Consider the following 25,050-nt stretch of genomic DNA (forward strand, 5'->3'; position numbering starts at 1 on the left):
TAATTTATAATCTATATTTGACTGTATTTCAAAGTTGTTGACTGTAAGACAAACTTTGTGGAAGGAAAAATCACATGACATCAGAGTGATATAAATCCATTGAGTTGTGTTGTTACCACATTTCACATTTTAGAATTTAACTCATGGCATAGAAAACCTCTAAAAATTTATTGCAAGCGTGCTTTTGTGTAGAACAAAAAACAGTCACAAAAATTTAGGTCCTCGCTTGAACCAAAGAGCCAGAAATACAGATGGGAACCGTACTCATGTGTAGGGGCTTCCACACAAGCATTTCTTGAATAGATGCATATGTATAAAATCAATATTTTGTTTCAACCCAAATAAGAAAACAGCACTGCACGTTTAATCCGGCATTGACATGGTTTAACAAAAACCTCTTGTTCAACACACTTTGGGAAGAAAGCTTATGACTGAACTTCAGCCGCTGATGGGTGAGCAGAGTTGATCACACACAATTGCTGAACACACTTTTCACAATAACAGCACTACACTAGTGTACTGGGTATTACTTCATTTAATGACACGTATGTTGCAAAAGTGGAAAGGAAAAAGTTATAGCTCATAGGGCTTCCCTTCCAAATATCCCATTTATTTCCTATATGATGGCTTGGCCTGTTTTACTGAAATCAGCCCCTGAGCTCTTGCTGTTGTGTGTTGACCGATAGTGCAGCAGCTGTAACATTGTAGTATGCATAGATGGAACAGACCTGGATCATTTCTGGCTTTGTTTATCAAGGACCTCCTATATTGATTGCTTTTATTTTTGAAGAGGAAAAGAATGAGGTCTCAATAACCAGAAAAGTACAGCATTTCCTAAACCAATATAAGACATTCATACTACTTTTTACAAAGCTGTGAACTCTACATCAATCGTTTTGGACTTCTGCACCCGTCTAGTTCATGTTGTCCTTCACTTTCCCTAACCAATAGTAATGCTATTTTAATAGTAATGCTTTACCAAGGCTGATTATTTTTATCTCTAAATTTTCTATTTTCTGAGTTGAATGTCTTTTTGGTACTATGTCAGATTAAAAGAAAGGAAAAAAGGCCAAAAATATGAAAAAATAAGCTAAATTGCAACAATTATTTTCCTCTTCCCCCATCTCACTCCACTTTGTGGTGGAATGCAGGATCTTTGTTAATTGTACATGTTAATGCAGATTAATTTGCAAATGCCATTACAAAATTATTTTGAGAATGATAGGAGTTAAGAGCTGCTAGAAGAATAGGAAAGTGACACTTTCCATTGGTCTTTCTGCTTACCAAAATGATTGCAAAATGTTTATGATCCATGATCATAAAGGCAGGTGTCCTTTCATCTGTTGTTTAGGAATGTTACTTTCTACTCTGCATTTCTCCTACACTAAATTTTGTGGCATGAAATTTTTCAAGGGAAAATCATTTTTTTTTAAAAAAAAATCTCAGATCTTGTCATGTCCTGAAACAAGTTGGTATTTTGAACATCCACACCTATTCAGTTTCCTAAGTTTCACGTTACCACCCAGAAAAGAGCTATTTTCATTTTGTCCAGTTAATATGCTGCCTGAGCTCTGTACCTCAGTGCCAATCTAGTGGGTACAAAATGATACTAAAATCCAGTCATAAGAAGAGTTTAAAGAGTAGTGTTTTCACACTTTAAAAAAAATGTTACATGACCTGGTTTAATGCTTTTTTTTCTACTTCTTAAACCATGGTATGATAATTTACACTTTTTAAAACAAAAACGGTGATATTTAGTGTCACTGAGTGAATTGTTGGTTATGTGCCACGATCTCACAGAATGACAATAAATGTGTTAGTGTGCCATGGAAGGTACAGTGTGGGTTTATGTGCCCCTTGGATAGCTCTTAGGGAAGGCTCACTGTCACATACAGTATCTTTGAAGATTCTTGGTCATCCAGGTCATGATTTCTTAAAGGTGCTTTTTCAAAAGGCAACTGAACTTTGTTTCTTCCTTGAGGAAGTCATTTTGCTTCTTATCCAAGAAGCTACTTCAGATTTGGCTAAATGGTGTGTGTGTGTGTGTGTGTGTGTGTGTGTGTCAAAGGAATATAAACCTTCCCTCCGCCACCACCATCATTCAGTCAGAACTGAAGAAGTTTCTTAGATGAGAAGTGAAACATTTTCCTCAAGGAAAAAAAAGTCCAAATTGCCCTTTGAAAAAAAGCATCTTTTAAACGCTTACTGTCACAGTGATTTCCACCACTATACCCATCTTGATCTGGATGGTCTTTACAAAAATGTATGCATAACTCAATACCCCAAGTTCAGTGTTGAATATATAACTACATCCTTAACTTGAATACTTTTATACTCTTCTGTTATATCAGGGTTATATCCTAATTTAAGCACTGACAGGAGAACTCAGGAGCAGTCTACAAATCTATAAGAGGAACATTGCTGTCAAGAATCAGAGAGAGATTGAGAGGAAATTGGTATGCTTAGTGATCCTTGTATAGAAATTCTAAATTTCAAGAAAAGTACAAGGAAGACTACAATACAAGTTCACATTTTAAAGAATGAAATATTATCAGTATTATATACCCAACTCGACATGGCAGACAAGTCCTCCTGCTGAATATTGCTAGTCCCAACAAAAAATGTTTAAGGAAATTGATAAAACAAAGTAAACTCTAAAGAGTTTAGAATGTTGAAACACATCTAGATCAGTCTTTCTCAAGAAGAATACTTGTCCATGCCCTTCAACTATGTTAAAGTTGAGGAAAGCTAGCCTATGTTAATTCAAACAAATCAATCAGCTCTTTATCTATGGAAAGAATTTTTCACCACAATAAATAAGTCACTAAGATAGGGGTGTCAAACTCATGGCCCATGGGCCAGATGCGTTACGTGCTGGCTCTGCCCCCGCCCGGTTTAGTGAAGGGAGGGGAATCCTGATATGTCACGTGACAACGCTGTGACAACACAGATTTGACACCCCTGTACTAAGACTAGCTGATTCTATAAGAAGCATGTTGTGTTAAATGGAATGGAGTTGCTTGCTAAGGAGTGTCCTTCTACTTAATTGAAGTCTATCTGAGGTGAATAGGAAGATTTTAATGATCAACCAACCTGGCTGAAATCCTGCTTACCCTTCTTGGGGGGGGGGGGAACCTCCTTAAACTAAGCTTTAGATAAACAGGCATTATACAACAAATGAAAGTTTGAATAAAAAAGCTTCATTCTACATTGCAAATGTTAATTATATTGAAGCAAAATTGTGTTGTTCCCCCTTACTCTGCGGGGTTGGTTCTATCCACCATACTTGAGTTGGCAGAAGACTCTACCAGGGTGTATGGCTGACTCCTATCCTGCCTCTATTTCCAGTCACTGCAGTCCTCTAACATCCTTCCAAAGAAATGGGTAACGAAGCCTAACAGATTTTACATACCTGATGGCTATTTTTGGACAGTTCCAGAAAAAAAAGGGGAGGGGAAATAACACTCAGTAGATAGTCTGTAGGTGAAATGACAGCATGGCAGAAATAAAAAGGTTGACAGTGTGTTTGTGCCAGGGTTAAGTGTAAAGCTCGATTTAGACTTATCCACAACTGTGTGTAGATATATCTATGCTGTGAAGGGATTGATGGGTAAGTGTAGGTTGCAGATGGTTGCAGACTGCCCAACGCGTACAATTCCCAAATCTCCACTAAATATTGTATGGAGATGTGCATCCTGCATGCTGATTGGTTTATCCATCTATGTTTTCTGTGCTTTGAGGTTTGAATGCCCCCTAGCCAGAATGTAACATTTATAGACATATAACATGCAGTTGTCTTTGAATGACAGACGCATATGTTCTGTGATATGCAGTGACACAAAAGTCTAAACCTGGCTTAAATGGGGAAAGATCTTTAAGAGGTTTAAAATTTTACTTGTTTCAAAGTAAAAAAAAAAAGCCTTCAAAGCTGAACATAAACATAGTAAATAACTAACTTAAGTGTAACTGATTAAGATGTGACTATATCTCAATGGACATTTTCTAATTAACTGTTGAATATTACCTTGCTTATTGGCAGTTGCCATTGGCTAATGGCTATCAGAAGAGGGCAAGCTCAGGATCCAATATATAGTCAGTGCCTCAGTAACCAGGGCAATCTTCCTCAATTTGGGGGCTAATAGTCATGCTAGTTAAAAGATGTAGGAACTGAAATCTATCATAGATGGAGAGCATAAGATTCTTCATTGGAAGCTGACCTAAAACTCATAATTCCTTTTTTTTAAGGAATAGGTAGGTCAGGAATGGGTGGGTGGGTAAATGGATTGCATACTACAGTAGATTCAAACCTCTTCCCTATATTTGTAACCTTGAAACTCCTATTTCAATTTGGCGATAAAGCATAGTAGTAGTACAAAAAAAGTACTAAAATAAGTACGTTATTACAATAAGCTGACATAAAAAAAAATACAAGAAAGTGCCCTTAAATTCTGCCTTCCTCGTGATGATGTCACTGGCCCCTTGTCTCCTTAGCGTTCAGAAGCTACTATATTTTCCTTTTTTAAAAAAAGTGCACCCACCAAATATCACCTCTGGTGTAAATAAAGATTCATTGAATTCTTTAGCCCTATTTTTTCCAATTGGATGCAAGAGGTAACAGCACAAAATTCCAAACGGTAAATTTGCTGTAAGCTTCACATCTGACTGTACAATCTCAGCTGCCTTAGTCTTTTCTCATGGACTACAGCTTCTGATACAAAAATGAGCTGTCATAGAATTGTATAAAGCCACTCTATTTCAGAGTTTTGATAGAATTGACTTGATGAATTTTAAGCTGAATTGCATACAAGGACAGACGGGTCACAAAGTCAGCTTTGTCTTTCTAATATTCAGTTTTGTAGACTCCTTGTTAAAGTTCTTTGTTCTTGATTAATTTTTGCATTAAAATGTTATGTCACTTCCTTTTTTATAAGCATCATGACTACCAATTCAATAGTGCAGGATATGACAGTGGACACATCACAAGGTGAGGTTCAAATTTTGGATTCCCCATTAATAAATGCAGAAACATGGGTACAAACCAATGCCTTACCTTTCCTTAACTTCCAACACCAAAGCAATAGAACTCAAGCCCAGGGGAAATAGGATGGCTTTTTTTATTGGAGGATTGTAAATTCTGATTGCCAAACCGCTAAGTCTGAACAGTTGTGGATACATCAGGATTGCCGGTCATCACTAAGAGTTTCCTGATGGACAAGCAGTAGGTTTGTAACATGGGATCCTTCTGGACTCACAGCTTCCGCTGGAATAGAAGGTGGATGCTGTCTATGCCCAGCTTCAGTTAGCATATAATTTGCAATTTGGCTTGAGGCAGAAGAGCTAGCTACAATAATTCATGCCCCTGTCACCATATGGCTAGGCTACTGTAACACTCTCTATTGGGTATTGCCCTTAAAAATACTCAGAAAATGCAATTGATTCAAACTGCACCACCTCACATACTTACCAGCTCCTGCATTGGGAGCACCTAACACTGAGCCCACCAAAACCTACAGAGGACATAAAGATATATTGATATAATCTCTGTGGTGGCCTTCCCAAATCTTTCCTTCCAGATACGGCTTTTAACTATTAAACAATCATAAAAGTATTACTTAATTACCAAGGTACTTAAACACATCTTCACATGTGTAATAACTTGCTTTCAAAGGGAATGTCATCTCTGAATATTTAACTTGTTATCACACAAACCAATGCTACAGTCAAAGTCTATAATTTCAATCTGTGCAATTTTTTTCATGCCCACATGCGGCTGGCAGCCATGTGATTCTCAGCACCTTTTGTGCTGAAGTGGAGGCATAACCATTTTTTTTTGAAAGCTTTGGAACTGGTTCATCACAAAGTTTAACATGCAAATGTTTCTGATTGTCTAGTGTTGCAATGATTCCCCCCCAAGAAAAGTGTCTAGTTCGTCATAAATGACAAGGCAGCAAGATGGCCAATACAATGGAACCATAATGAAATAAACGCTTTGGGAAAAAGCTAGCTGACAAGACTGATGTTAACTGAGCAAAATAAGAAAACATTGTCATAACTTTTGGGAAGTCACTTCATGAACAGTATTCATTCAGCAGTATTGAGATGTATAGTTTAGGTCAGGGGTCTCCAACTTTGGCAACTTTATGACTTGTGGACTTCAACTCCCAGAATTCTTCAGCCACATCTGCTGGTTGAGGTATTCTGGAAGCTGAAGTCCATTCAGTTTAGGTAATCCTCAAATAAAAGGGTACTTAGATATTTTTCAGCATCTAGAAATGTTAAATTGCTTTGTGTAAGGGTTTTTTTAAAGGACAAATGGAAATAACACTTGGAAATATATTTTGCCTTGCTCAGCAATTTCACAAATGACTCATCAACCCTCAAAAAACTGTTTATGTTATTTGGTTTTAGAGTTACCGGTATATATCATTAGGTTTGGAACTCCAATTTTACCTTTAACTATTTCTGGATTTGGCATGTATGTTTATGCAGCACTATGGGGGGAGGGGAGCACAGATCCAGATACAGCTAAGGAAGAACTAGTTCTTCAGAGAATATTTTATGTTTCTCAGATTGTGTAGAAAAATTCAGTGCCTGAAGAATAATATGGGACAGGGGTGTGAAACTGGATTTCTTTGAGGGCCGGATCAGCATTGTAGTTCTCCTTTGTGGGCTGTTGGGGGCTGGACAGATGCCTTCTGAGGTACCCTGCTGGCCAAACGTGGCACTGGAGTCCGTGCGCGGCCCCCTGAACCTCATTTTCACCCTCCATGGCCTCCTGCAGCATTCGGGTGGCCTTTTGGGAGGCTGTTTTTGGCCCATTTCGGCCCATTTTTTGGGCTGTTTTTAAGGAAGTTTTCAGTATACAGATGTATACTGAAACCCCCTTTGGGGGCTGTTTTTCAGACATTTTGGGCCTGTTTTGGAACCACTTTTCAGCCCATTTTCGGCTGTCAGCATGCTGCAAGAGGCCACAGAGTGTGAAACGAGGCGCAGGGGCCCTGCACGTAGCCCGTTTTGGCCGCCAGAGGCACCGCAGGCCAGTCATTTTATATTTCCAGGCCAGCCACATGAGCTGGATTTAAGCACCCCGTGGGCCGAATCTGGCCCCTGGGCCTTGAGTTTGACACCCCGATATAAGAAGTTTGCAATTAAATCTTATGCTTTTGTTATGGCATAACTGAAATTAATCTTGGAGTTTAATTGACTTCAGATAGCACAATGAACTTAGTAAACTTTTCAGATTCTCACTGTTCCTTTATATTAAAAAAAGCATTTTCTGTCAAAATTATACCCCCTTTTACAATCTAAAAGCATTGCAACAAAATAAAATCTTCAGTCTACTGTCTTCATCTGCCATTGCCTAATCACTGGCTGTCAAAATAGATTTTTACATTTTTAATATATATTATATATATATATATATTTCTCTTCTAGCAACCTCTTCTCAGCCACACAGCAGTGCATAATTTTACACATTGTGCACTGATTTAAAAAAACAACAACCACCCAACAACATGCCCAACTGGAACTGCTGAGCCTTTCTAGCTTGAAAAGGGATAGGAAAGAGGATTTGTGTAACAACTAACATCCTGTTTGAAAAATCATTTTGAGGAATAGCTAACATAAATTCATTTCTGATACATCGGTGCCTGTGTTGCACTCACACGTGCAGCTTTCATACAGTGCTCTCTTGAGGGCCCTTTGAACATCAATAAGGCCATTGGGAAGACACCAACCTACTTAAGGGCTTCCCTAGTGATTTTGTCACATGGAATAGTAAGTTACCTATGGCATCCCAGAGTTTGTTCCCTTTTCTTTCCTCCATCTCCCCCACTCCTAGCCTAAACTATGAAGAAGGATCCATCAATGGCCTGGTGAGGGATCCTCCAATCCAAGCAGCTCCTTTACGAGTCTCTCACCAAACTGTACTCGGCTGTACTTTTTCACAGGATAGGCGTCAGACATTTTGTACAGGATGTAAGCATTGTTTATGGCAATGCTGATGGAAAACCAGAAGACTTGTTGCCAGGTCTTGTTTGGTTTATGAGAAATGAAATACCTAGAAAGCACCAAAGAGAGAGAGAGAGAGAGAGAGAAAACCATGAGGTTATGAAATGATTTTTTAAAATATGTCTTAAGTCAAAAAGGAAGGGATATGTTCAAAAAATAGTAGAATCCAAATGCAAGGTGCTCTAAATATGCATAATTTTCCAAGATACTTGTGAATGACACAGCATGATACCCCACCTGTCACCTTCCAGAATCTGTTAGCACTTCAGTATCCAAGGTTCTTTCAGCTGTGTATCTGTTCTGTCAATTCACCTGGTCCCAATGCTTTGTAAACCAGTAGGCAATCTAACTCAGAGGTGGTGGGGATGCAGAAAGTTGATTACTGATTTCACTAGGTTTTCTCATATTGCAATATTGAGATTTTCCTAAGTTGAATGCTTCAGGCCTTTCAAACTTCAAGGAATAAGGGAAATAAGATGGCCTGTGAAGAAGCAGCCCGGCCCGTCTTTTGCATTTAAATGAAGATCTCAAGTTGTATGTTATATTTACTACTACAACCTTAAAATCAGTGATTGATTTATTCTTAGTGGATTTATATAATGTATTTCATATAATTTCATAGTTGGTTTTTTTCTTTTCTTTTCAGGAATCACTGTGTCCCAGATTCACATTAGTTTTCCATTGCTCTCTAAAGCATAGGTTAAGTGCCTTTATGTGTCAATACCCTAGAGATGGGAGCAAAGTCACATCAAACTAAATAAGTAAGAACCAGTCATGACCTCTAGAAGTCCTAAAATAAACCAATGAACCAAGCCTTTATTTTTTTTTTGATGTAGCCTTTGAACAGCCACAATAGAGACTTTTGAAAGCTCTGATTTCCTGTTTTTAAAGTAGGTAATACTTCACTTTTTGCTCTTTTCTTGGTTGTTGACTAGTGCACAACAATCCACCATCCAATTCGGCAACTTTACTGCTTGCACAGGCCAGATTAGTGTGATGCTACAACTACTCCTGTGAATTTTGCAAAAGCAGGTCACGCAGATATTACCTTAGAAACTGAATTCAGTTGCAGCTTCTAAGAATTCCACCTAATAAATTTCAGTGAACTCTTGTACAAGAGCCTGAATAAGTAATGCCTCAGCTTGGTTTTGCCAAGTTCTTTCCTTTTTCTGTAGAGGATCAGGAAGCTGCCAGAACAATGAGTCCCATCCCACTGCTCCACTTTCCAGTCTATGGTACACTCTGCTTACAACTTTTGGGGGGTATTCAGGATAGGAATAGCTATAAGTCTCTCCTCCTCCAGAAATTCAGTTCTACAATCTAGATAGCCACAGAAATTTTCATAGACGCAGTTAGTTTATGGCTTGCAAAAAGTTACATACACTCAGAAGATTTGTCTGATGCCAACACAGAAACCAAAATATGTACATATATCTCAGTCGTTTAAATCTTAAATCTTTTCCTGCTGTCCTTTTTGGGTAGCAGATTCTTGGTCATTCCTTTATGCACCTTCAGAATGGTAGATAACTGCTGAATTTTAACATAGCAGTTCTGTCTAATCTAAGCAATCCAGATTCCTGCCTTGCCAGCTTTACTATTTTAGAGCACTACAAGTACAATGTCTTTAACTTTTGTTTTTCCTTGGCACATGACAGTGGTAGAGTCTCATTTTATTTATTCCATGTTTTGTTTCATTAAAACAATGGATTAAATTGCTCAAAATGTACCTTGAACATAAATGGCCTAATCACAGAAGTGTGATTGTCATCTTGGAATTTATTATTCCAGAAGATTATGACAATTGACAAGCCATGCCCATTAAAATAGCCCATTAAAAAGCCCACCAGGTGTAACATCAACTATAAATATATTTATAATCACACATGCTATTATTTATTTTTTATTATGCCACTCAGAAACGGATATGGTTTTCTGACACTGTGATATAAGTGGCTCCTATCGATCCATCATTATTTCTAAAACCACCTAAAAACTATAGATAATTTAGGGGGAAAAAAACCATTCAATAAGAGTGTTCAATGACCTTGGGTCGGACAATCTATTCTATCTGCAGTTAGACTAAATACCAATATTCTTCCCTTCTCCCTTTTTTTTTTTTTTTTTTGGCAAAAATACATCTGTATACTGAAAATGTAGCTATTTCAGTTTTTCTTTAGCTTAAGAAAAAAACAATTTGGAAATAGAGTCCCATTAAGCCATTATGATCAAACATTATCAGCTCAGATGGACAATATCTTGTTCTCTAAAGGGATTAATTGAACGGCATGTACTATATACATTTTATCACATTTGTTGAGCCAATGTTCCCACAACTGAACCTTCACAAATGGATATTCTTCTGATACATTGGAACCCAAACTTCCAGAATCTAGTTGGTAAGTTATGGGTCACACTGATTGAGACTCTTGGTAGTCCAGACTAGGGAAAACTGCCACATTATATCAAAAGTGTGGGGGACATTATTTATATTTATTTATTTTCCAAATTTCTGAATTGCCCATCTACCTTGGAAGAAGTTTTTTTCCATGTTCCCCAGCCCACAACATTGTCGATCTATGAAAAGTTAGCTTATTGCAGTAGGTTGCCACAAATCTCTCCACTTATTTTACTGCATAAGAATTGAGACTACTAATGGTCTGCTTAAAAACTGTCCTTGAGACAGAAGTTGAAGGGCAGCTGAAAAATCTATTAATAAATGAAACTTCTCTGCCACAAGCCTGAATTTTCTGGACGTGCCTGCTGCCATTTTACAGTTCCAACATTTATTTGGAGAGTCAATGATCTTTGAAAAGCTGGCAATACCAGTAATTTTTCAAGCCTGCCAGGGAGCAAGCTTGAATCTATGGCCAGGTTCTGCCTTTCCCTTCCTGAAATGTTTGGGAAATGTCCCAAGTCTGTAGTCAGGCAGGAAATTCTTGTTTGCTCAGTTCTGTGACTTGATGTGATTCATGTGTTGAATGGCTGTCACTGGTGTTTTGCAGGCCTTAGTTCTTCCTGAAAGTTGGACCATAAGGAAGGCTGAGCACCAAAGAATCCCTTGGACTGCAAGGCGATCAAACCAGTCAGTCCTAGAGGAGATCAACCCTGACTGCTCTTTAGAAGGCCAATTCCTGAAGATGAAACTCAAATATTTAATGAGAAGGAAGGACTCGCTGGAGAAGAGCCTAATGCTGGGAACAATTGAGGGCAAAAGAAGAAGGGGTCGACAGAGAATGAGGTGGTTGGATGGAGTCACTGAAGTAGTTGGCGTGAGCTTAAATGGACTCCAGAAGATGGTAGAGGGCAGGAAAATCTGGAGCAACATTGTCCATGGGCTCGTGATGGGTCAGACATGACTTTGTAACTAACAACAAAAGTTCTTTTTAAGGGGAAAGTGATTTGGTCATATCACAAGTGGCCAGGTCAAGGAAAATTTGCTTAAGCCACTGGATTTGGGGAACAGGGAGAAAATGAGAGCTTTCTCCCCCTCCCCCTCCAAAGATATGCCAAATAGATACCCTCTATTTCTCCCCTTGTGAATTCCATACCTTCATTGGATATGCCATCTTTAGGATACAAAGTTGAACTGAAGCTATTTCATCTAGTTGAAATAATTTTGAAATAGGCTTAAAGGAAGACCAAAGTGGTTCTCTTTTCATGTGGCAGAACATTAAAATGTGTAGTTCCCTATGTCAGCTTTGGAAGCCATAGTAGCACCAGAAGCTTCCACACTGCCATATTCTTGAGCGTGGGAAGTTGTGAGGAGGGATTTCATGGAGTGTATGTGGTTAGACATAATAGCATTCTTCTTTAAAGTCAAGGTCATGTTATTCCTGCACCTGGCTTAGGAGGAGTAGAAGGGATGTCTCAAGTTGGAACGGATGGTGATTGGGGCATGTAATGGAATGATGGGTGCAGGGGGTGGATTTGTAATTTTGTACTTATTGGAGGAAAACCCGGAACTTTCAGATTCGGGTTTTCCCAGATGTGCTTAGAGTAGTATAACTACTCTAATAAAAGGAAACTCTGAGAAAATGCCTGTCTCAGAGTTTTTAATAGGAGTTGGGATTTTCTGGAACACTGAAATATACTTGCAGTATTGGACTGTCTAGCTACTACTTTTCCTGTATTTGTAAATGTAAGGATATGATTTTAATTATTGGATACAAATCTATAGCAGTTTACAGAATCAAATCAGTTCAATCTTTCTTACAGTTATTCACTAGCATAAATCCACAGAATCATACAACTGGAAGATGTCTGCTTGTTCATTGAGTCTAAATTCACCACCAATCCCTGTCTAAATTCAGCTCAGGAATCCAAAATAAAGCATCCATGATAGAGGACCCAGAAGTCTATGGATGCACAGAACAAAGAGGTAGCTATCACTTTATTTGGTAAAGTGATTCCACTATTAAGCTACTCTTACTGTTGGAAAGAGTTGGAATCTCCTTTCCTGTGCTATTATATGCCCTCTGAAATGAAAGGAAGCATATTGTAGTCTTATTTTGTATGTAACAGTTTTTCAAATATTTCAGGAGTCCTACCATATTCCCTTAGGTTCTCTTCTTAAGGCTAATAATGTTCAGTTTCCCCAAGCTTTTCTTAGAACTTAAATTTCCATTCCTGTAATGTCCTCAGTGATCTTATTTAAACTAGCTGTATTTCCTTTGAATCTTTTGAAGTACTGCAGAACTGAAGATTTGACAAGTGCGCTTTGGAAATAAACAACTGTACATAGATTATGTCCAAATACTTAAAAGTTGCTAAACTACTTACTTAAACAATTACATTTTTAAAAAGAAATATTCTGCCGAGAATGAAAAGTTGGCAGGTAATTTCTTATTTCACTCTGCTGCTACACAGAGTCATATAAGGTCCTGAATTTTGTTTAAATAATTAATAAATGTTTCGCACTTCCAACCACATAAATTGTTGTTTACTTACTTGCTATATTTGTCATCATATTTGCAAATATAACTAAGATGAGCAGCAAAGGCTTCCACTGCCAGAGGGCATGGGATCTCTCCACTCTTCCTCTTGATGATAACTCCTGTTGCAACCAAAATGCATAAAATATCATCATGTCATACTGCTGATTGAAAATACTACTGGATTTGTTGACTCAATGGGCAGCAGGGCATCCCATCCTGATTTTAAACTGGTTCAATATTCAAAGAACACACGGGAAGTAGGATATGTACAGCAGGGATATCCAACCTTGACAACTTTAAGACCTGTGGACTTCAACTCCCAGAATTCCCCAGACAGCAAGGAAAGTTGGATTCTGGGAGTTGAAGTCTTACAGTCTTAAAGTTGGACATTCCTCCTATACAGCATTAGTTTCCCAATATTTAGAAAATCTCTAGGTCAGCAGTCTTTCCCATGATTGTGATTCCTACTGAACCAGACCATTTAAAGGCTCAGGAACCCTTTGCAGGTGTTATGGCTTAATTAGCTGATTAGAGTGGGACACTTTGAGCCTAGAACAATGAACCTTTTCACAATATTCTAATTTTCTGAGATTGTGGATTTGGGGTTTTCATGAGCTGTAAGACGCAATCATCACAGTTACGACACATCACGGCTTGAACTATCTTGCTTTGCATGTAATGAGTCTATCTCATATATTAGTTTCACCTTTTAAGTTGCATTACTGAAATAAATGAACTTTTTGCACGATATTCTAATTTTTCGAGTTTCACTGTATGTATATGAAGTAACAATAGCAAATGTGTAAGTCCACATGAATAACAGAAACAGAGAATGATTAACCCTTCCTCTACTAGTGTCTTAAGTAACAGCAGAAATTTTTTTCCCCAATCTCTCAAGCTACTGCTCCAAGATGGTGTGGTTTAAATTTATAAAGTATATGCATGGCATTGAAAGATGCAGTTAACTTTATTCTGCTCTAAATTCTAACCTAGATTGTTCAATTTTCCTACAGTTCAGACCTTACATAATCCCCTTGTCATAGAAAGAAGTCATCTTTAGAACAAACCGCTCACCTTGTTGAGTCGGAGAATAAGCATTGGTCAAAAATCTAAAGTAGCCTTTGTTGTACCAGCAGATCAAAGACATATTTCCTTTCATTTTTATCCTGTAATGTCCTCGAGATTGGGGGGTCTCTGGGTTGTTTAGCATTGAGGAAGGCAGCCCTGTGCAGTCACTTTTTCTTGTACTTAGCAATCCACAGCAATAAATGTCTGTAGTTGGAAGACAATAAAATGTTTGCATTAGAATACTATCACCTTTTGGTTCTAGCATAAAAACATGAACTAAGTCATATTTTTATTTAGCAAAATTGATTCCAAACAAATACTCCACCTCAGTCAAACACTAGTTGTTGTCCTATTCTCCTCCACACTTTCAAGCATTAAAATCTGAAAGACTTGATATGTAGTTTATTCATTTCAGAAGGGAATATGACATGCCCAGGATAAGATGACATAACTAATTTCATCATTTATTTACTTATTATCCCTAGGAATGCTACACAACCATATGTACATTATCAATCTTCAAACTAAAAAGTGCAATTACAATAAAAACCAGAAGTCTGTAGAGATTCTCAGTCATCCAGGTCCTGGTTGTCCCAAAGGTGCTTTTTATCAGGAGGCAACTGGACTTTCTTGTTTTTTTCTTTGAAAAATGTTTCGCTTCTCATCCAAGAAGCTTTTTCAGCTCTGACAGGACAGTGGGGAATGGAAGGACTTATATTCCTTGCAGACAGCTGGTCATTTGCATCCTTTTGAAGCACCTGGAGACCTCCAATGAATATAAATCCTTCCATTCCATTCCCCACTGGGACAATAAAATCCAGAGGTAATTAAAACAACACTTTTCCTTTATTCTGATTTGTTGTAAAAAAAAGTATCATCTGTACAAAAGTCACATCTCTCATGAAACTGTTTTGAAATTGTTTAATGACATTAAAGGATGAGGTCAGAAAATCTAGTAGAGGGCAGAGCTGGCATCATGACATTATGGCATGCGATCTTGGAGGTCTGAGATCGTTGCCGATATCTTTGCTCCTGGACAGTCCAAACGGATCTAAACCATCCCGAAGAGACAGTGAATGTAAAGAGCGCATCCTGTTGATCCCAGGGACACCGCAAAGTCCCTGGTAGATCCAGGAGAAGCTTTTATTTTGCCAGCGGCAAAGAGGCAGCCATTAAAGTTGCTGAAGTTGGGACCGCTCCAAAACAAAAGAGAACGGAAAGAGAAAGTGTGCCGGTTTTGTGAGAAGTTTTTCTTTACTTTTAAGATTTGAAAGGACACCCTAAGGAAAAGAAAGAATCTGTAAAAGTTTTGACAGAAGTGATTAAGTGGCGATTTTAAACAGGAAGTCAAAGTAATATTTTTTTAAAAAAATTTCTCATTGCTGGATTTTCTACACATGATTTTATATTTTCAAACTGGACTGTTTTTTTTTCCCCCACCTATCCTTTCTCTCCTTTTTGACTGTATAATATTCTAGGCTAGAGACTCCCTTCTAGTCATCTTTTAAAATATCCTTTTCCCTTTTTAATTAATTTTTATTGTATCTTGTTTGGAAAAGGAGGGGGAAAGTAAAAACAGAAGAAACTTTGTAACACTGCCAACTAGAGGCTTGGAAATATTATATCTCTTTTTTTTCTTGACCAGAAAAAGCTGAGAAAGAACTGAGACTTCTTTTCAAGGACATTGCCTGTTTGATAAGATAGAGGGAAGAGCATGGGAGAGTATTATTGCAGGTGCTCTTCTGGGTTTCTATCAATAGCTGGAGTCTGGTGTTGAAATTTATAGAAAAAAAAAGGTGATAAGACTCTGGAGAAGAGAGTTATAAATTTTAACAAAAGCCTTGGATAACCAAACAAGGTGCAGTGTGCTCTTTTTACTTTTTTTAAGCTGGGCTATTTCTTACTTTAACAAACCCACTCCTTACTAGCTTATTTTTTGTAATAGCTATTTGGATTTTTGGTCTTTTGGAACATGTTTTTGTCTTTCTTTTTGTTTTTGAAGTCTAATTTTTACATTTGCATTTTATTTTAAACGAAGAGCTTTAGTATTAATGATTTCCTTCCCTTTTTTAAAAAAGGAAGTAGTCTCTTTTCTTTTTTCTCTCTCCCTCCCTTGTATTATTTTTTCTATTTAGCTTCCATATTGGTTGGCTTTCTTTTTTTTCTTATGCATCTTTTTATACCTGAGACTTTTTAATTAGATTAAGGTGTTGAAGAACCTGAAGAACTTTTCTTTTCTCTTCTTTAGTTTTTTATTTTCTATTTTTCTGCCTTTTCAAAGGATTTAATTTTTTTTCTTTTTTGTGTGTGTGTTCATGGTCTTTTCTTCCATTTTTGAGTTTTTACTGCTATCTAACCAATCAATTAGAGTAAGGTATACAAGAACCTGTTATTATTATTTGGCTTCTTTTTCCCCACTATTTTTACTTGGAATTACAATTGGTTATTTCACAAGTGGATTAAGGTCTAGAAGAACCTGAAGATCTTGAATTGACCAAAATGAGTAGGAAACTAACAGCTCCGGTTCCTCAACTTCTACTTCTTCCTCTTCACCATCTGGAGGACAACGCTCTATAGAGACGATGTTACAGCAAGAAAAAGAACAGGAAAAAGTGATGCTGCAGGTGATTATGCAAGAAATTCAAAATATACAAATATAAGAACAGAGAATATTGAAAAGAGAACAGAGAACATTGAACAAAAAAACAGGAAAAACTGATGAAAAGGTGGAGAACATTCAACAAATGATGATGAAGTATGATGAGAGATTCCAAAAAATTGAAGAAGAAGATAAACAAAGAGATAAGAAGATTGGAGATATTGATAGCAGATTAACTGTGGTTGAACAAGATAAAAGTGGGATGTTGAGATGGGAGTTGGAAAGATCAGAATTCTACCTCAGATTCCAAAACATAGAGGAAGAAAAAGGACAAAACCTAGTTGAGATAGTGATAGAAATACTGGCTGAAGCTTTGGAAATAACTCAAGAAGATGAAGGATGGAATAGATGAGGTTTATCGAGTTTTCACAAGATATGTGATGAGAAATAGCTTACCAAGTGAAGTTCACATTAGATTTACAAAGAAAGCCATTAAAACGCAAATATTGCAAGTGGCAAAAGAGAAAACATTGACATACAAAGACAAGGAGATTGTGGTCTTGAAACAAATACCCAGAAGAGTGAGATAGATGAGAAGAGAATACCGATTTCTGACTAAAATGCTACTTAAAAAAGAGGTGAATTATAGATGGCTGATTCCAGAAGGTTTAATGTTCACATGCCAAGAACAGAGACATAGAATTGACTCAATTGAGAAAGTGGAATTATTTTATACAGAATTTTTTGGAAGGAAAGAGGAAGAGGCAGAAAAAGAGATCTCACTAATTGAATTCCAAGAGGACTGCCAAATGGTGACTGAAAAAGAAGGCGCAGTAGATGGAAAGGTGGAAGCCAAAGAACAATGTAAACTAAGATCTATGAGAGCTGCTAAACCTAACTATAAAATATAACCATGGAAAAGAAAAATTGATTACAATTAATATAAATGGACTTAACTCAGCCGGTTAAAAGAAGGAAAACCTTTCATAAACTAGAGAAATTAAAATTTGATATAATTTGTCTACAAGAAGCACATATTAAAAAACAATATGAACAATTGTTGGTACAGCCAAAATTAGGGAAAATATTTACTTCCTTGACCCAATGTAAGAAAAGAGAAGTGGTTTTATATATTAAAGAGACCACCCCAGCAAAATTGATCTATACCGATGATAATGGAAGAATACTAATGGTGGAAATAATGGACAATAATACGAAAACACTCCTGATTGCAATTTATGCTCCAAATGACAAACAAGAAGTATTCTAAAAAAAAATTACATATGAAAATAATTGAACTGGACTATGCTAATATAGTTATGATGGGAGATTTTAATGGAATTGTAGACAATAAATTGGACTATACAGCACAGAAAACAACAAAGCAAAACAGAAAGACTCTCCCCAAATCTTTTTTTAAAATGGTAGATGAAATAAATTTAAAAGATACAAGGAGAGAAAGAAATGCTAAAACTAAACAATACACCTTCTATTCAAATAGACACTTATCATGGTCCAGAATAGATATGATATGGATGTTGACAGAATTAATATCTAGCATTCAAGAAATAAATATTGAAACAAGTACTTGGGCAGATCACAGTCCAATGACAATTAAATGGAAAGGACAAAAAAGAAGATCTAGATGGACGTTAAATAATACTATTTTAAAGGAAAAAGACTTCACACAGTGGATGGAGAAAGAACTGGCTTTTTTCTTTAGAGAAAACAAAAAAGAAGATACATCAATTCAGAATGTATGGGATACAATGAAGGCTTATGTTAGAGGCTTGATAATACATTATACAATGAAAAGGAATACTATGAAAAGGCTAGCCTCTAAGGCCCTAGAGGATGAGCATAAAAGACTTGAAAAAGAGCTACAGAAAATGCCACAAAAAAAGGACATCAAGCTAAAAATGGATATAATTAAACATAAAATGGGTCAAATAGAAAAAGAAGAATTAGCACAGAAAATTAGAGGTGCTAAACAGAACTACTTTGAAGACGCAAACAAACCAGGTAGATGGTTAGCATACAAATTGAGAAAGGAGAAAGAATCAAGGAAAATATTGCAATTAATAGATGACCAAGGCCAAGTTTGCCATGGTAGCAAAGAGAAGAAGGAATCATTTGAGACTTCTATGGGAAATTATATAAGCAAGAGAATATTGATGAGGAAAGAGTTAAGCAGTACTTACAGAATGCTAATTTACCCCAGATACCTAAAGAGACTGAAAAAATGTTAGAAAGCAATATAACGATGATGGAGTTAACTGAAACACTCAAGAAGCAAAATAATGGAAAGGCACCAGGCCCAGATGGACTTCCGGCAGAATTTTACAAAACATTACAAGAATCGTTGAATCTTCCATTGCTAGAAGTTATAAATGAAGTTATGTTAAAGAAGAAGATACCTAAATCACAGTCAGAAGCCTATATTATACTTATTCCAAAAGAGGAGGCTGACCCATTACAAATTAAGAACTATAGACCCATTTCTCTACTAAATGCAGTTTATAAAATCTTTGCTTCAATATTGGCAGAAAGACTTAAAAAATATTTAAATAATTTTTAATTTAAATAATTTTATCCATCCTGATCAAAATGGATTTCTGCCAAAGAGACAAATTAAAGACAATATGAGAGTAATCTTGGACACCTTGGAATACTATGAGGCACATCCTGAAAAACAAATGGCTCTGATATTTCTAAATGCACAGAAGGCATTTGATAATGTGAATTGGCAATGTGAAACCAGAGATATTTTTATTGGGAATTTTGCCTGAAATATATTATAGAGAATTGAAGTACCTGATTGTAAATGTATTAACAGAGGCTAGGATTGTATTTGCCAAAAACTGGAAAAATGAGAAAATACCATTACAGGAGGAAATCATTAAGAAAATATTGGAAGGTGCTGAGATGAGCAGATTGACATTTGAAATCGGAGAACGAGATGATAAACAATTTTATGAAATTTGGGATCTTTTCTATCAATGGTTAGACAATAAAGTACAGTAATGAAATATGTAGATTCTTAGAAAATAATAAATATATAAAGATGTATTCTTTTCTTATTGTATCTACAAAATGATTGTACGATAGATTTGAGATGATAATATGAACTGTCATAAAACAAATTAAGTAAAATATGAATGAATAAAAGTGTAGTCAAATGATTGATTAAGAATGATATTAATGTATTTAATATTTGATTGAAAATATGAGAATGTATACAATGTAACCGTGATTGAAGACTATTTGTAAACCAACCGACACACTGTATGTATATATATGGAAGATGGCTTAATGTTTTTATGTTTTGTTTTTCTATGTTTGTCTTAAAAACCAATAAAAATTTAAAAAAAAGAAAATCTAGTAGATAAAATCTAGTAGATATTATTTGATCACAAGAAATTATTGGTGTACACATATGTGAAAGAGAGACACCTAATCTTACTAAGAAACAACTGCATCAATGGTCAATGGTTCCAAAATGGTGGGTAGAATTGGATAATCAGAACTTCACCCGTCACAGTCATCATTTTGAAGCTAATGGCTTCCAACAACCCTGATCTGTGCTACAAATTTCTGGTTGTTTATTAAAATTAAAAGAGAAATTAAAGCTTAAAATCCTCTGAAGAAGCTCTTCAATGGGCCACATTAATAAATGAGATGTGCAAAATGTAAAACAACTGACAGTGACTATGAGAACATGCAATAAAATTTAACTGAATCAATTGTCTTGTCCTTTATTTTTAAGTCTAAACCATATGTTTCATCCAAAAAAATATTGTGCCACAACACAACTGGACTGCATGAAGGCAATCCAGATGATCACAGTCTGATCATATGCTGGTTCTTCATTTAATGTGGTTCACTGAATGTCTCCATGCGCAGAATCAAACCCTTCATCTCACCCTCAGTCTAAGAAAGAAAAAAACAAGGCAGCCACCATGGTGATACCCTCTACACATTAACTGGTTCCTTCTTCAATAGCTTTTGAGTAGCTATGTTCATACCACTTGTCACTTTGAGTGACCTTGCTGCTGAAGCAAACAGCAAATGGCTTTTTTTCAAAACAGACAATAAAGACTAAGGGTGTCTTTCCATCCCCCTTTCTCTCCCTCTTCCTCTGTGTGTGTGTGTGTGTGTGTGTGTGTGAGAGAGAGAGAGAGAGAGAGAGAGAGAGAGAGAGAGAGAGAGACAGACAGAGAGAGAGACAGAGACAGACAGAGACAGAGACAGAGACAGACAAAGAGAGGGGGGAGGAAGGGAGAGAGACAGAAAGAAAGAGAGAGAGACTGAGAGACAGAGACAGAGAGACAGAGAGAGAGAGAGGAGGGAGGGAGGGAGAGAGAGAGAAAGAGAGAGAGAGAGAAAGAGAGAGAGAGAAAGAGAGAGAGAGAAAGAGAGAGAGAGACTGAGTTTGTGTGAAGATTTATTGATGGCAACTTCTAATGATCTTTCTCAGAGAAGCCAAGGGAGTTGTTTTGGAAAAAGTGATGACAAAAGTAGACAAATGAGGCTGCAATTCTCTCCAGAGTTACAAAGGGAAAAAAGCCCTGTTGATGCCAGTGGAACTGACTTTTGGATGAGAACCATAAAATTGTTCTGAACATATTTAGATAGATGTCTGGTATGTAGGTGTTGAGAGAGAAGGGAGGGAGGGAGGGAGGGAGAAGGCAGGACAGGTTCATAATCCAAACATTAGCTACAAATTCCAATGTTTAAACTTTTTTTAAAAATAATTTTATTAAAGATTATAATTTCTATAGTAAAACTAGCACAAACTAAAAAAAAGAAAAGTAGAAAGAGTAAAAATTGCAAAGGAAGCGACATAAATGTAGAGAAAAGAAAGTTAAGTATATAGTAAATGTGTGTGTGTGTATTTGACTCATCTCTTATCTATCAATAAATTTCTAAAGCATCATCAGTCGGCAAAAGTCCATTTAGGATTGCCAGAAATAATACCATATCTACTTTAATCTTGATTAAATAAACCAACTTTATATACATTTCTTTCACTTCTAACAATCTTAATCATTAGTCCATTCAAATAATATTATAAAACTTGATGTTGATTCTTTTTTGTCCCTTCTCACAAGATTCATCCAAGCTTTCTATATCAAATGATTAAAAAAATATTCAGTGGTTTACTATTTGTAATTCTCTTTTGATTTGAAAACATCAACCATTTTTTTTTGTATGTCCAATAAGACTTCATTTTCCATGTCAGTCTTGTAGCCAACCAAAAGAGAAAAGCCAGCCATTTGCTTTAAAATGAAATTTAAACATAAAAAAAGTTGGGAGTTTAACTTTCAACACAACCTAAAAGAAGGATAAATAATATGGATTCCTAGAGATTATACAGCATGAAGGCTAGCAGAAGTCCAAACATAGAACATGCACAAACCATCTTTCATTGATTTCATTGGTCCAGAAATGCTATATTATCCATGATTCTACTATTGTCCCCTGCCCCAAAACTCAACAATGAGACACGAATGATCTCCAATTTATCATAATAACAAAGGAAACCTGTTATTATGTTTCACTGGGATAGCCATATTTATATTTAGCAGTGTAATAAGAGTAACATTCATGATGGTTCCAGGCGCCCCACAAAGGACTGATCTAAGATCCATGCATTGCCTGGCAACTAACCTTGTTTTTCAAATTCTTCAAAGAGGTTCAGGCTGGTAATGCTGGGGCCAGTGAAGATGATACAGTTTTTCCCTGTGACATTCTGACAAAGACTCTTGGCCACTATGCTGTGAAGCTGAGCTTTGTTCTTCAAAGCATCCAGACCCTCAGTCCCACTGCTTTCTTTCAGATGGGCATAGATCTAACAAGAAACAGGGTGGGTGGATGGACAGAGAATAGCAAGGGGGAAAAAAAGTTAATGTACAAAGAGATTTATGACATGCTATTGACCAACCCTTTCCCTCCTGGCACCTTCCAGAATTGGACTCAAACTTTTGCAATTTCCAATCTTGTTTATTTCCCAGTTGACTATGTCTGCTGGTAGTGGGGCAAGATGAGATTTTAACTGCATGGTCCTTTCCCCAATATTTTGTCAGTCTTCTTCTCTCAATGCCACAAAAGAAACAATATTCCCGATTTCATTAGAGGAAAGGTCACAATTTCACTCCTCAAGATCCCAAACAAGAAGCAAGAATTTAAACTTATCTTTACTTTAAACTTTACTCTAGAATCCACCCACAAAGTCAATAGCTGATGCCATCTCAGACCTGGAGAGGTGTCAACAAATGATCAAAGATTCCACTCAAGCAATGAAACAAACTATATAGCCATAATCATCCAGGAAGGTTTGCTTGTATTGTAGTCTAACTGCAGGTTGCCATGTTGGCTGAGTTAAGGATGTTTAGCTTAAAAACAGTGAGCTCAATTTCACACTGTGGCTACACCAGTTTAAATTGTGATTTATTAATCTGACTTGTTTGAGCAAAACAGCTCTAAAATTAATCACTGTCCAGGTGACCTTAGAGGTTGATTAAATGAAACCCAACCTATCCTGATAACTTTTCTGAAGCAGAGGGAAATTTGAGAATTAAAAAGAAAAACTCATATTTATTTCCCTCATAATGTAGTTTACCATTATGCCCAAGTAGCAGTAGCAATAGCAATAGACTTACATACCACTTCAAAGTGCTACGCAGCCTTCTGTAAGTGGTTTACAAAGTCAGCATATGGCCCCCAACAAATGGGCCCTCATTTTAATGACTTTGGAAGGATGGAAGGCTGAGTCAATCTTGAGCCCCGTCAGGATCAAATTCCTAGCTGTGGGCAGAGTTAGCTTGCAACTCTGCACACTAACCACTGCACCAGCACAGGTCTTTATAGTACACAAAACCTTTATGTTTACATTTGTTTTAAAAAATACATTAAAAAGTAAAATTGCATATGTTATATCAAAATATACCACTATGGAAAGAAGTGAAGAAGCATAGATGATACAAATGTTTAGCTTTAATTTGTTGTATTTTTATTGGGTTTTTTTCTTCAGACAGACATAACTGTTGAATCTGGGTTTATATAACAGGGATTGTTTAGTTTTTCACTGCTGCTTGATTAAAAAAAAAAGACAGATGGCTAATTCTCCTACAGTTCTGCCCTTGAAAAGGAAATTCACCCCAGGCTTATATTTTTCACTCTCAGTGCAGAGCTAGTAAATCAATTAAGGTTTGGGAGTCAGACCTATTCAAAATTAGGGCAGGCAACATCATCCATTAACCTGCACTGGTAGATTTCTACTTAAAATGTCCATAGGTTTACAAATAGGTGAAAGGAAGGAAGGAAGGAAGGAAGGAAGGAAGGAAGGAAGGAAGGAAGGAAGGAAGGAAGGAAGGAAGGAAGGAGGGAGGACCAGATACATTCATAAAATACATAGTAAAATGTAGTTGTTGATCATGCATATCAACAGGAGCAAATGTAAAAATGCAAGCCAAGAAACATGTACAACTATCAAAGAAAATTTAAAAGGAAAGTCTAAATTGGCTCATAGGTCTCACTTCCATGCATCTGAGAAGCAGAGCCATGAAACTAAAAAGATTCAGAGAAGAAATATTGTTAAATATTTGAGCCTACCTCAGACTAAAAAGAGTAATGGTGTAGGGGTGAAGGCATCAAATTAGAAACCAGGAGGTCTCTCTCCCTCCCTCCCTCTCCCCCCCCTCTCTCACACACACAAGAAAATTTCAGGGGCTTCTTCGGGAGTTCCAATGGACCTAAAGGTTCCAAAACAATAACCAAACTGTAAAAGCATAAACAAGAAAATTTGTTTATTCTTGTCCAACACAGATAGGATAGCAACAAATCATTTAAAGCTGTAGAGGACAAAACTATAAAATCCTCTCCCTTCAGCAGGTTACAATAGCCAATGTGTCCACTGTTTTTCTTTATTTTTTCTCCTCCATTGAGACAAGGAAGGGACAAAATCAACAGGAGAGCAAAACAAATGCAAAGAACTGAGCACTTATTTAGACAGGCTCAACAGGGAGAGAGGAGAAATAAAAGGTTGCATGGGTCAGGAGAAACAAAAGGTTGCATGACTTTATTACATCCAGTGGAAATAGCTTAAGGCATCTTTTAATCTTTTGTTTTCCTTTGTTCATTTTAAAAAGGCCTTTGTGCATATATATGAAAACATCAAACTCTCCTTTTTATCGGAGAGTAAATTTAACTATAGGAAGGGAAAGAGCAACTTTCCAGAGGAAGCAATCGTTGTCAACCTTGAAGCTAACCTGGCCAAAGCCATTTTGAGGCTTCAGTGTTGCCACACTGGAGCTGGGGGATAGAGAGGGGAGAATAGAGGTAGCTGGGGTTTTGTAGCAAAAACAAAATACTTCCTCCTGGGAACCAAGGACATTCCCACAGGTGGTCGGAGAGAGGAAGAATGAAGTTACCAGGCAA

The 25,050-nt window shown here is 36.8% G+C and overlaps 1 protein-coding gene across 1 annotated transcript in view; it reads right to left on the bottom strand.

Annotated features, from left to right (window-relative positions):
* Nucleotides 1-25,050, bottom strand: part of PGBD5 (piggyBac transposable element derived 5) — a 95,826-nt gene continuing 70,776 nt past the window's right edge. The window contains exons 4-7 of the mRNA XM_026705171.2: nt 22,282-22,462; nt 14,019-14,216; nt 12,958-13,063; nt 1-8,059 (exon numbers count right to left, since the gene is read on the bottom strand). Of these exons, the coding sequence (XP_026560956.1) occupies nt 7,864-8,059; nt 12,958-13,063; nt 14,019-14,216; nt 22,282-22,462 (681 nt within the window). The 3' untranslated portion in view covers nt 1-7,863. The remainder of the gene's footprint in view (nt 8,060-12,957; nt 13,064-14,018; nt 14,217-22,281; nt 22,463-25,050) is intronic.

The sequence above is a fragment of the Pseudonaja textilis genome, chromosome 1 (genome assembly GCF_049901715.1).
Source record: "Pseudonaja textilis isolate UNSWEBS1 chromosome 1, rPseTex1.2, whole genome shotgun sequence".
NCBI lineage: Eukaryota > Metazoa > Chordata > Lepidosauria > Squamata > Elapidae > Pseudonaja > Pseudonaja textilis.